Genomic DNA, 12,033 nt, shown 5'->3' on the forward strand with positions numbered 1-12,033 from the left:
GATACCCCCAGGCTGGAACCGATGTCAACAGCACAGCTCCCTGCGTGGTGGGAAGAGGTTGACGGGACCTCTGGCATTCACGCGGTGCTAATCTACTCTCCCCTTCTGGAGGAGAGAGACGAGTCCCCAGAGGACCTGGAGTGGCCTCGGTTGGCCTTATGTGAAATTTTCCTCAGAGCACTCGATGGGGAATGACTCCTCCATCTCTTCAGAGAGGTGCCAACTCCAGGACGCAAAGCGGGAGCACTCTTCGAACCCAAGGGCTACCTACTAAGGCCTCAATGCTGAAGTAGGCTGCATGGCCTGTTTGAGCAGGTACTGCTTCAGACAAAGATTTCTAGCCACTTGAGTCTGTTTAGTGAACGATCTACAAATTGAACACTGCTCTTGACATGGGCTTTGCCTAGTTACACCACGCACCGCATGTGGGGATCGTTACTGGTAATCCACCCCCCGCCCCGTCCCCGACAACGTTTTAACTACAACTAACACAAAGTCTAACACACACTATACTGGGGTACTAATGAACTATATACAACTAGAAAAAAAAAAGTCACTGAATAGAGGATTGTGAAGTTGAAAACTACAGAGTTCCGACTCCAGCTATGGGCAATAAGAAGGAACTGAGAGATGCTGGGGTTGCATATAGTCAGGGGTGGGGCTACAGCCATGAAATAGGAGCGTCCCCCTCCCCCTGCCCCGGTACTGCTAGGCACATTCTCTGACTCCAGCATGCACATACCTAAGTGGAATACATGGCTGCATCCACTCAAAGAAGAATCTAATTCACTGACCAGGTCAAACACAGTTACATACTATTACAGATCAGTGTTACATAGCAGCTCCATGTCTGCAACAAGCATTATTGCCATTTTAAATATTGGAAAATGGAGGTACAGAAATTAAGCAATATGCCATAGACTTGGTATATGGTACTTGTGCAGATCTGGCATTACAACCCTGGTTTCCCAATTCCCAGTGCCTTACCAACTCTGCCTCCCTGAATTAGCAGATGCAATGCTTTTGTGTGTTCAGGACAGCATTTGGAATTAAAATAAAAAGAAGCAGGACTTTATATATAGTTTTAGCCTATGGTTAGAACAGTTTGTTATCAGAACCAAAGTATCTTACAGCATACAGAGGTGGTAACTTTATTTCACAGGATTAAAGACACAGTACAAAATGAATCTGTACATCTTTCTATTAACATAATTTGTTTACACAATTATATTACACTTTACCAGCCTTTATACTGCGTTTCCTTAAATACAAAATAAATTTTAAAAATCCCTACAATACCCTCTTAACAGCTGCAGCTGATAAAGACAAAAAGGACTTTTGCCAGTAGCCCTTGCCTGCCCTTATGCACTTGTAGTAATTCTCAAGTCATACTAAGCCTTTTCCTTGTTGTATATTTGTGAATATTTTCTGGAACCCAAACATAAATATCATCTTATGGTTGCTTATTTAAAAAGGAAAGAGTTGGTAAAGTTGAGCTTTCCCCTGTAATAACAATGTGCCAAACTTAATTGGTATATTGATGGCAACAGGATCGGTACATAATATTTTTGAACACTATAAATGCTCTGACAATACATTTAACCTTCTTGAAAAGTCACACGGAAAGACAGGTTGATGAGTTTTACTTCAGCAAGTTTATCACAACAACCAAAGTCTCATGGAAAAATTTTCACTTTTATGTTTTGAAAAAATGATTAAGGACATTTGTATTAACACAAGCTCCTTTCTTCCGCTACTTATTCCTCATTTGAAATTATTAGTCATAGGGTGAAATATTTCCAAACAAATGAATAATGACAACTGATGTAAGCAGACCCTTGGACAAACATCACCAAGGAAAAGGTACATGACAGAATCCTAAATTCTCAACTTGGCAGTTAAATCAACTATTTAAGAGTTTTGTTTTCAAATTACAAGCAACATTTTTAAGTTGATAGGTACATAAGGTTAGTGATTTGAGGTCACTGGAATAAAATTGTCTCCTCAGATCTTCATCTTCCTAATTTCTTTCCACATGTAGAACTCCCACTGATGGCATTTGGGTACTCTACTGTTCAGTACAGTAAGCACTGGGAAGATTACATAGGTAAAGTTTGCACTTAAAACACTGCCGGGTGTGTGTGTGTGTGTGGGGGGGCTATAAAATTATTTAACCCTCAAAACACACTATGGTTCACATTCAGAAACCCTGTTCTCATTCAAGCTTCCAGAATAAAGAATGAGAGAAAAGAAATATAGGGGAAAATAAACCAAGCAGAATTTAGGGTCAGTAGATTTTTAACCAAGTACAATCTCAAATTATCACTTATTTCTGACTGAAGTTATCTAACTTCCCAGTGGTGAAGTAGTCAGAACTTGCATATTAGCCTTCAGAGTTAGGCAGGTGCATACGCAACTTTAGCAACATAACTTCACTGAATTAGAAACAGAATTTGAATGAACTGTCACACCAAGTGATTAACTGAATTTTATTTTAAACCCAATCCCCCTTCAAATTGCTCTTGCACACAACTAGAAAGACAAGGTGTGCCACTAAAAATGAAAAGATGCTCTATAAAAACAAATACCAGCAAGATAATTAAAAACCCACTCCTACTTACTTAGGAAATTGAAAGAACTGATTGATAAACTGTGTGCACAACCTGAAATAATTCAATATTACTAAGTCTTATTTTTGTAAGAAGCAAAAATAGGCTGCAAAGTTTGGAGCAGAACAGTAAGGGATTGTCAGAAAAACTGAACCACCTTGTAGGCAGCAGACTTACAAAATTTACTCATATTTCTTTAATCCCTGAGTTAGTTTGATGTTATTCATATTAACTAGTTTCTGCTATCATCACTTTATTCAAATGGATGCCATTTGACAAGATTAAGCAATGGTCAACAGTAGGGGAAAACTTCCTTATTGCTTATGTTGTACTCCTCAAAAGGCAATTCTATAAAATGAAAAAATGTTTTGATGATATATTTCCTTCTGTTGATTTCTTTAATGTAAAATGTGTCAGCTATGTGCAAAGCCAGCTACGAAAGACTGCTGTTATAAACCACATAGCTAGGATTAAGCCATTAGAATTTAGCTCTATTAGATTATGGATACACAATGCATTCAGTGGTGGTGAATTGGAAAATGTTTTCCATCCAGCCTTTAACTAGCTCATGCTGAGCTAGAGAGATCTACAAAATCAAGGGAAGAGATAAAATACTGCAGAGGGAAAAGGTCTGGAAGTTCACTGAATTTTTTTTTTTAAATAATGCAGGTACTGGACTGCTATACATTTTAATCAGATCATGTAGAAATTCAATACTGTTCCCTCTCAAACAGAATTGAAACATCCTCCTGCCCCAGAATGCAACTTCCATGAAGACCTAGTGAGATTGTGACTCCACGCTCTTGGAGTATCTAAAAGTTTTTTCTGCATTCATAATACTGCAGTCAGCCACAAAACATTAGCTTCCAGAAACGAATATTTAGCCCTTCTCCCAAAATGCAACGAGTTAACTGCAAAGAGACCTTGCCCATTCAACTCTTTATAATACATTATGTACAAAACGATCTCACAGTTTCGAAGCCTTTTCATACAGGTTGGTTCTTTCTTAAATGCTGATCTACTGAACAAAAGCCTTTAAAAAGGAAGCAGTTAACTCTTTAAATGCACAATGTACGATCTAGAGGAAGCATCAGAGTCTTGAATATTGAAATTTCATTTTGCTTTAAAATAGTGTATCCACAGGGTATAGCGTTAATATGGAAACAAATATCCATATCTGCTACTGAGAAAAAGGAGTACAGATTTCTGCCTTCTTCCCCCCGAAAGCTATTCTCCTATATTTACTTCGTGCATTTAGCTTCCAAATGGTTATGATCAGTTAAAACAACTATCAAGAATTTTACAAAACAAGAACCTTGAGTTTATAGGTCAGATTCTCTACCCCAGGGTGGAACCTTTCCACTGCTCTGGTGACATGAAGGAGCCATAATCCATTAGAACCACCTCCACTCTAGATGCTCCTGTGTTCCAGTGAGGGGTTGTTACCAGCTAGCACATTTCCGAGCAGTTCTTAGGCTGCTCTGAAGTGCAGCAATGCTGATGAAAATCCAGCTCCAATAGTAGGGAGCTGGAATTCACCCCTTTGTACCCCCTTCATTTAGATGTGCTCAGCAGATAGAGGCAGATTCTCTGCTGCACCCACTATGTATGTAGCAAGATATGTAGATTTTAGCTGCATAAAGACCTTGTGATACAGGTCATTTCCATTGTAATTACTGACTGGATTGCTGAAGTTGTAAGACTAGCTCGAGAAACATGAGAGTCCCACCTTTTAATAAAAGAAACACTAGAAAAATAGTCTACCTATAACTGAGCTGAGAAGGCTTCTGGCTATGTCCACCCCATCAGAGTCTTTTCTTAACACTAATTCTTGCTGCATTCTATGGTTAACCACTCTCTCCTTACTAGAGAGACAAGAATAAAAAAATAAAGCAGGAAGACTAACAAATTGCCTTTTTGCTCTTGTGCTAAGAAATCCCACAAGTTGCACAGAGGCTACAAGAAAATATTCACCACTTTTCCAAATGTTTGTGGAGGACATTCTGTGGAGGATTTTTTAAATCATTCTTTTATTTTACAAATGCAATCTATCCCTATTTGCCTTCTGGAATAGAGATTGGCCATTAGCAAAATGTATGCTGCAAGGAAAAAACAAAACCCCGAAAGTGCAAATCACAAAGAACAAGAAATTTGCTCACTAGTTACAGATTTTGCTTTTGTTTTTGCTTCTTCTGAATGGAAACATTCAGGTCAAAACATCAAAGGCAAATAATGAGACTACGTGAACGGTGAATAATTAAAATAATTAAAGAATAATTAAAATAAGGTCTGTAGGAATACTTGGGATGCAGACAAGAAAAAAAATTCTCACAGTTCTAGAGGATCTCTTTTTTACTCAGAAAAGCAGAGTTCAGGTTTTCAGCCTTTCAACATTTTTTTCTTTCTACATGGGTCAGCTCATGTTAGCCAATGTTTTCCACACACTTTAAGAGATGATGAAAAAGGACTTTGAATAAAGAGAAATTGGATATAGCAGGCATCACTTTTGTAGTAGCACATTTGTGTTTCACGAAAAAAGCCATTGTGTTATTCCATTGGCACTGAAATAACATTCAAATCAGTCTAGAAAAAGTTACTTATCCCTGAAAAAAGGCATCATTTTAAGCAGCTTTCAGAATTTTATGCTTCTTTGAGCCTCTTTTGAAGGGAAAGGACCACTGATCTGTTCTAAATCACAATGAAAATAGTTTCTGCTGGAGAATACAGTTCTTTTCATTGAGATTCCGGTTGCTGCTATTGTGGAGGCTGATGTTCTGGTGGAGGTTCTTGTTGCTGCACAGCTGGCCGCAGCCCTGCCGGTCTGGGGATAGCTTGATGTTGCCTCTGTCTGTAAGCTATAACTGTTCCTAGGAGCAAAGCGATGATCGTCATAAGGTAAAGGTCCCACTCAGGTCCCAACAGCTGGTCCATGTCAAGATGTGACAATATCTCTCTGACCTAAAAACCAAAACAAACAACTCACCATTATGTTCTTCTGGCTGCATGAGTCAGAAATGTCATAGTAGTTTCAGACATCTTTAATTCTGGGGAAAGCCACCTGCATGTTTTATTTTTAGCAGTTTTCTTTTAATACACCAGTACTAATATTTGTCATTGCAGATTAACCAAAATCAAGCTCCCGTTTCAACAGCTACAACAGGAAATGCTATGCACTATAAAATGAACACCTGCAACTTCTTATGTGGTTACATATCTTTCATGTGCGCGAAGCCTTTAACCCACCAGTCTTAAGCCTGAGGCAAGAATAACCCATGCTGCCACATTAACAAGTAGAAACTGTTCTGCTCCTCCTTCAGACTGAAGTTTTTTTTCTATCGCATTTTCTTCCTTGGAGCTCAAGACTTAACATCTGCATGAAAACTACAGGAAAAGAATTTTGCAGTAGTTCAGGTATCATTTGCTTATTTTCTGATGAATGCTGAAGTTTTATTATTTTTTTTCTTTTCATTTGCTGGAGCCTGCCAAATGTCCTGAACAAAAGTGCAGAAGTAGAAACCAGAAGTGGAGAAACAGAGAGAAGGGATGATGGTCTTATGCTTATGGCACTGAACCAGGTCTAAGGGAACTGAATCTAGGCCTCCTACTCTGCCCAGACTTCCTGTTTGACCATCAGCAAATCAATTAATCTCTCTGTGCCTCAGCTCCCTTTCTGCAAAATGGGTATTATCATTGCTCTCACTCTTTGAGTGTCCTGACCTTAGGGGTGTTGAGGGAATACATTAAATTAATGAACATCTGAGGCAGTCAGATAATATGGTGATGGGGGCCATATAAGTACCCAAACAAACATTTCTTTAATGCCCATCACTAAGCACTATGTGGAGACCCTGTTGAGAGAACAGCACCATAATCGTGTTGATAATAGTTTCTGACTGGGGTGGGGTGGAATTGTTATGGTTGCATATAAGGGAGTGCAAATACAGTATGATCAAGCCACAAGGAAGGAAAGCAAATAAACACTGGCATGCTGTTCCTGGGATGGTAAGCTTAATTCTGGGGAAACCTGCCCACATAAGTTACCAAGTTTTGGGTGAGGAAAGTTCTCTTGAAGGGAGTATTAGCACAGCGTCTAGAACACTGATTGGGGGATTAATTATTAGGATAAAATGAGTATATCCCACACAATTTCCTGCAACTGCAGAGGTAGGAAAGGCATTGTTTTCCATTTTTTTGGAGACATAGAAGAAAACAAGACAGTGCAGAAAAGCTTATCCTAAAAGGTACGGAGTTTGGGGTGGAGATGTGATGCTTTGCTTCCACTTCTAAGGAGGTTCCAGAGTTAGGAATAAAGATTCCTTGCCATCACTCTTAAGTGTCTGCATTACTTACATTGGTTTCTCGTACATACTGCAAGGAGTAGACAATCCCGAGTTTACAGAGTGCTAGGAAGACAGGAACTTGAGCATCTGGGCTGGCTTCAGCTGCCATGTCATAGAAGCGTTTTGCAAGGTGAATATCCTGTAATTAATACATAATACACTGAAATCTATTTCCAAAGAAATCCAAACAAAATTAAGGTATTTAAGCTGGCAGTTACTTCAGGGCCAAGAGCTTCCGATACCGAAAGGAATTTTTATACTTTGCCTGTTTGCCAGATAAGAGCCAATAATGCCCATTCATTTAAAAAAAAAAAAAAAAAAAAAAAAGCCTTTTCAAAGGAAGAATTGTTTTGTGGCCAACTTTATTTCATTAAGATCTGTTCTACCCCACCTCCTTCTGTTTCAGGCCATGTATTTGCATCCACATCCATACTCACATGCTGTGTGAGTAAAACTGTCGAAATTGATGTAAGAGTGGCTGTTCAATCAATATATTTTAATACACACACAGAACTTTGCAAAGCAGTAGGGGAGCCTTCATCCTAAAACACCCTTCCGCAGATACTCCTTATAGCAGACTGGCCACATACATTAGAGAATATCAACCAACCAAGCACCAGTATTTTAGGCTTCATTGAATGCATTTTAGAATGCAACCCTAACTATGCAGATGATACCAAGTGACTCCGTAATCTTTCTGCTTGCTGCTACATGACAAAGCCTTAATTTATATTGGAATTTTAAGAAATACAGAAAACCATCTTATATACACCTTGTGCTGATGGGTTATATTAGCTATATTACTGTTGGTTGTTTTATTTCAATAAAAGATAGAAAGGTTGAGAGAATTCCTTAGAAATCTCCCCTAGCAAGCTTTTTGTTCAAGCTGATAGAGAACACTGCCCTTTTCACACTTGTGCTATACTAGCAGTAATAAGGGAAATGAAGCTAGCCATAAAGTTTGTTAGTGCTTTTAGTTAGAATCATAGCTGTTGTGTTCAGTTTATACACTATTTTATACACACTTTGTATTTCCATTTCTTTCTGCTATTTTATGAAGGAGAATGTTTAGTGAGTTTGTTCCTTACACAAAATATTTGCTATAAATTTGTTAAGTGCAAACTCAATTTTGAACATTAACGATACCCAGTACTTGTTAAAAGCAGCCCCCCCCCCCATCAAGAGTCTTTTTTAGAAAGAAGCTAATACAACATGGTAAACTCATTTTTCTCAAATATTAAACCAATGCAATAAAAATAGTTCTTCTCAATCCATTCTCCATCCCTTGAAAAACTTCTGTTTTTAAATCCATAATCAAGCATCTCATTTGGGACAAATTCTAGAAATATTGATGTTAACACCATTTATTTATTTATTTTTACAAACACTTCAAAAATTGAGAACTATTGAAGTCTGGAAGCACTTGTTTAAATTAAAAAGCATGAGTTGACTAACTAGTGAAAGTGAAAACAGGGTATGTTCATATCCTTACTTACTGTAAACACAAACTTGGGCTTTCCTTTAAACTTTGTAAATTGCTGTGTTTTCTTAATTGAAAGAGTCTTATTTCTAATTTCCTATTATAATTCTTTAATGTGAGTAACGATCTGTATTTTCTTTAATACTTAAGAAGCTGCCTGAAATTCCCTCTCCCCCCACACACACTCTCCTCCTCCTGCCCCCCCAGGGGCAAATAAAGATTGTTAAAAGAACACTAAGGTTGCAAAGCCAAGCAATCAAATTTTAGGTAATGCCAGAATTAAGGCTGCCTATGCAATTTTTGGAAATTTAGATGGTAAAATTTAATAACTCTACAGAGCACATAGTAATGATTTTTGAAAGGCTTATAATATTGCCAAATTTGAATAGATTTTCATGGAGATGGCAAAAGGTACATTTCTAATTTCAAGTCCCTGTTCCAAAGCATGGGGACATGAAAGCTTTTCAAAGAAAAAAGGTTGTGTGATTTTTTTAAATGAGCAAAAACATTTTTCTAGACTCATTCTTGCTGACCCATTTGGCTGAAATCTTCCACAAAGTATTCAGCCTGAGGTAGACACCCAGCATGCAAAATTTTTTCCCAAACAGTTACAGTTTAGCAAAAAGTTACAAGCAACTGAAAACAGGGTCTTCTAATGGGAAATGTTGGGCCACTTTCAGAAGAGTGTTGCTACCTGCTCTGCCTATTATTATTATAACATACACCCTCCACACACATTAAGAGAATATTAACGTTTCAAACACAAATACTCTAAAATTATGAAGTGAGAGATTTACGGTTGCCTACTGCAACCATAATTCTGCCTCCTTGTGAAACCAACCTATGCAATGAATAAGGAAGAGGTTCTGTGGAAAATCAGTATATTACTGTGCAATTAAAGATACATAATACATACACATAAGGTGGCAAAATGAAGATAGCATAGCAATCGCAAATCTGGCATTTCGTAACTTTCAGTGGCTTGACTTGCCAAGCTAAATAAGTTTTTTACATGCAATTTCCTGGCTTTTTGTGTGTACGTTAAGGAAAGATAAAAATTTTTTGTATATCTGGAACAATCTGCACTCCACCCCCTCTCCCATCATCACAATTTGAACCCCGAATCTTCGGCATTGCATCAAAGACTTCTATTGTTTGAGTTATAGGACTAATCACACTAGCTCACAACAGGAGAAAGCTGCCATCAAAGGGGGGGGGAGATTTTTTGGAGAGAGGGTTACGGGGTCTATGGAGCCATGTGCTAGTTCCAAGAAGTGGATGAGGGGGAGCTCTGGCTTGGCTCCTTTCTTTCCCCCCTACCCCATGTAATGTTCCCACAGTGGGAGACAGGACTGTTAAGGACATGTGCTGGGTCCATGGCCTGGCTCCTTGCCATCCAGGTGTTCTGCTGCTGTTTTGGCAACAGCAGGGGTCCAGCATTTTCATGATGAATTATCTTGGCATGCTGCCAAAAGTTTTCTGAGGAACCCAAGAGAAGAGAAGAGAAATAGAGATTTTTTTTTTAAAAAGTTTTCTTCCTGAGAAAATTTGAATGAATTTAATTGGGGGTACAAAACAAAAGAAAACCAAAAAACCAAAGCACATTTGCCTGCGTGTATGCTGGATTTCAAAGACCTGCTGCAAAGGAGGTGAGAGATAAATAAATAAATAAAATAAAAGATCTCAAGAATCCTTTCTAGATGGAAAGTAATAGGCAACACAGAGACAGGTTGCTACTAAATGTCCCTATAATAATGTATGAGAGTTCTGAGCAGTTCTTATATGTACATATATTCTTCTTTGGAAACGTTAGCCCAGGAGATTTGGGTTCAATTCCTGTCTCTGCCACAGACATCTTGCAACTTTGGGGAAAGTCACTCTTCTCTGTGCCTCAGTTCCCCCAACTCCAAAACAGAGATGATAATATTTCCTGCTGTCCACCCTTTGTCAGTCTATTTACATCCTATTCAGGTTGTATATAGTGCCTACCACAGCAGGGACCAATCTCAGTTGGGGCTTCTAGGGATTACTACAATACAAATATATTTATTAATAAATAATACTTTGAATAAAACTAATAACTTATATCAAGCTGTGCTCACCTGTTTGATGCCCAGTCCTTTCTCATGCATGTATCCCAGGTTAAACATGGCTTGGGCACTATGCTGTTGCTCTGATGCCAATCGGTAGTGAATAAATGCAGTTTCATAATCAACATCGGTACCAAAGCCATAGAAATGGTAATCTCCAAGCTTAATTCTAGCAACAGTGTAACCTAATTAGAGGAAAGGCAGTATAAGAGACGAGTGAGATGTGCAAGGTGTTCTTCTAATTTCATTTTAAGATGCACTGATGATTTCTAGAAAAGCATTTTGTTTCAATATGTCTTGTACATCGTATCATTTGCTTTATTTTTCTTCTTGCACAGTGAAAACAGAATCTTATTCCCAAGGTGTTCATAAGAGCATCACCAGCTGAGCTGTCCTGCTTTCATGTAAGTGTTCAAAGTAATAAAATAATGAAGGGTTCCATATTCACAGCAGTATTAGCAAAATAACTGCAGTTTAAGATTGACTGAAGCCTCTGGGAAATCTATAAAATATGTTTGGGCGTCCTGCATAATGGTTTGGCTACTATTTTATTTGCTAATTTTTTACCTTACAATGTCCTTATATTGGCTAATTTAAAAATATACTCCCACCCCCACCGGCTCAGAAAAGAGACACTTACAGTTTTAGCTTTTTCAAAAAATACTTGTCAAATGGGTTGGTGTGTTAGTCCTTTTCATACATCAATTTTTCCATGTTTCCAATGTTTTGTTGGAGCCAACACTGCAGATCTGTGCCACATGCCCAAAGACTTTTGGTATGTCTACAATATAAACGCTATGGCAGCACAGGTGCAGCTACACTGCTGTACCACTGTAGCGTAGACACTTCCTACAGCAACACAAGGGCTTTTTCCATTGCTGCAACAAATGCACCTCTCCCAGAGCTGCTACCCAAGTCAATGGAATTCTTTCATCAACCTAGCTGCATCTACTGTGGCCTAGATGCCTTGTGCACTGCAAACTAAGATATCACCATCTGCAGTGTAATTGTAGCTGTGTCAGTCCCAGGATATTGGAGAGACACAGTGGGTGAGGTAATATCTTTTACTGGAGATCGAAAGCTGGTCTCTCTCACCAACAGCAGTCGGTTCAATAAAAGATATTTACCTCACCCACCTTGTCTCTCTGATACCACTGAAATATACCTATCTCTGGGTTGAAGGGCACCAGGTAAGCACTACAGAGCATACCTGATGTGGTGAGGAAAGTTTCCTAACCACACACAGGTAAACCTCTACTTTTATGAAAGGAGCCATGGGACATTCAGTGGCTACAGTGTGCAGAGCCTCAGTTTATAAGGACCCATTCCAGAGATCATCATCACAGTTAACTGCATGGCACTCTAGCTTAGAAGGATGAAAGGCTGAATCAAGCCTGAAGGGATTTAAATCTGGAATTCCAGCGAGCCTACGTAGTTCAGTGTCAGCGCTTAGATCATTAAATTATGTCTTTCAAGGATCAGTTCAGAGATAGTTAAACCAACATATGCTTGGA

General features: G+C 38.6%; 1 protein-coding gene across 4 annotated transcripts in view; it reads right to left on the reverse strand.

Moving 5' to 3' along the window:
• Positions 1-1,127: 1,127 nt before the first annotated feature.
• SEL1L (SEL1L adaptor subunit of SYVN1 ubiquitin ligase) overlaps positions 1,128-12,033 on the reverse strand; it is a 54,920-nt gene continuing 44,014 nt past the window's right edge. Inside the window, exons 19-21 of one of the 4 annotated variants that reach the window (XM_077819224.1) lie at positions 10,532-10,704; positions 6,960-7,088; positions 1,128-5,567 (exon numbers count right to left, since the gene is read on the reverse strand). In XM_077819224.1, coding sequence (XP_077675350.1) covers positions 5,364-5,567; positions 6,960-7,088; positions 10,532-10,704 — 506 coding nt within the window. In that variant the 3' untranslated portion in view covers positions 1,128-5,363. Of the gene's footprint in view, positions 5,568-6,959; positions 7,089-10,531; positions 10,705-12,033 lie in introns of those variants that run through there. The other 3 variants (XR_013346414.1, XR_013346416.1, XR_013346415.1) reach the window with 3 other exon arrangements.

This window comes from Eretmochelys imbricata, chromosome 6 (assembly GCF_965152235.1).
Source record: "Eretmochelys imbricata isolate rEreImb1 chromosome 6, rEreImb1.hap1, whole genome shotgun sequence".
Classification (NCBI taxonomy): Eukaryota; Metazoa; Chordata; order Testudines; family Cheloniidae; genus Eretmochelys; species Eretmochelys imbricata.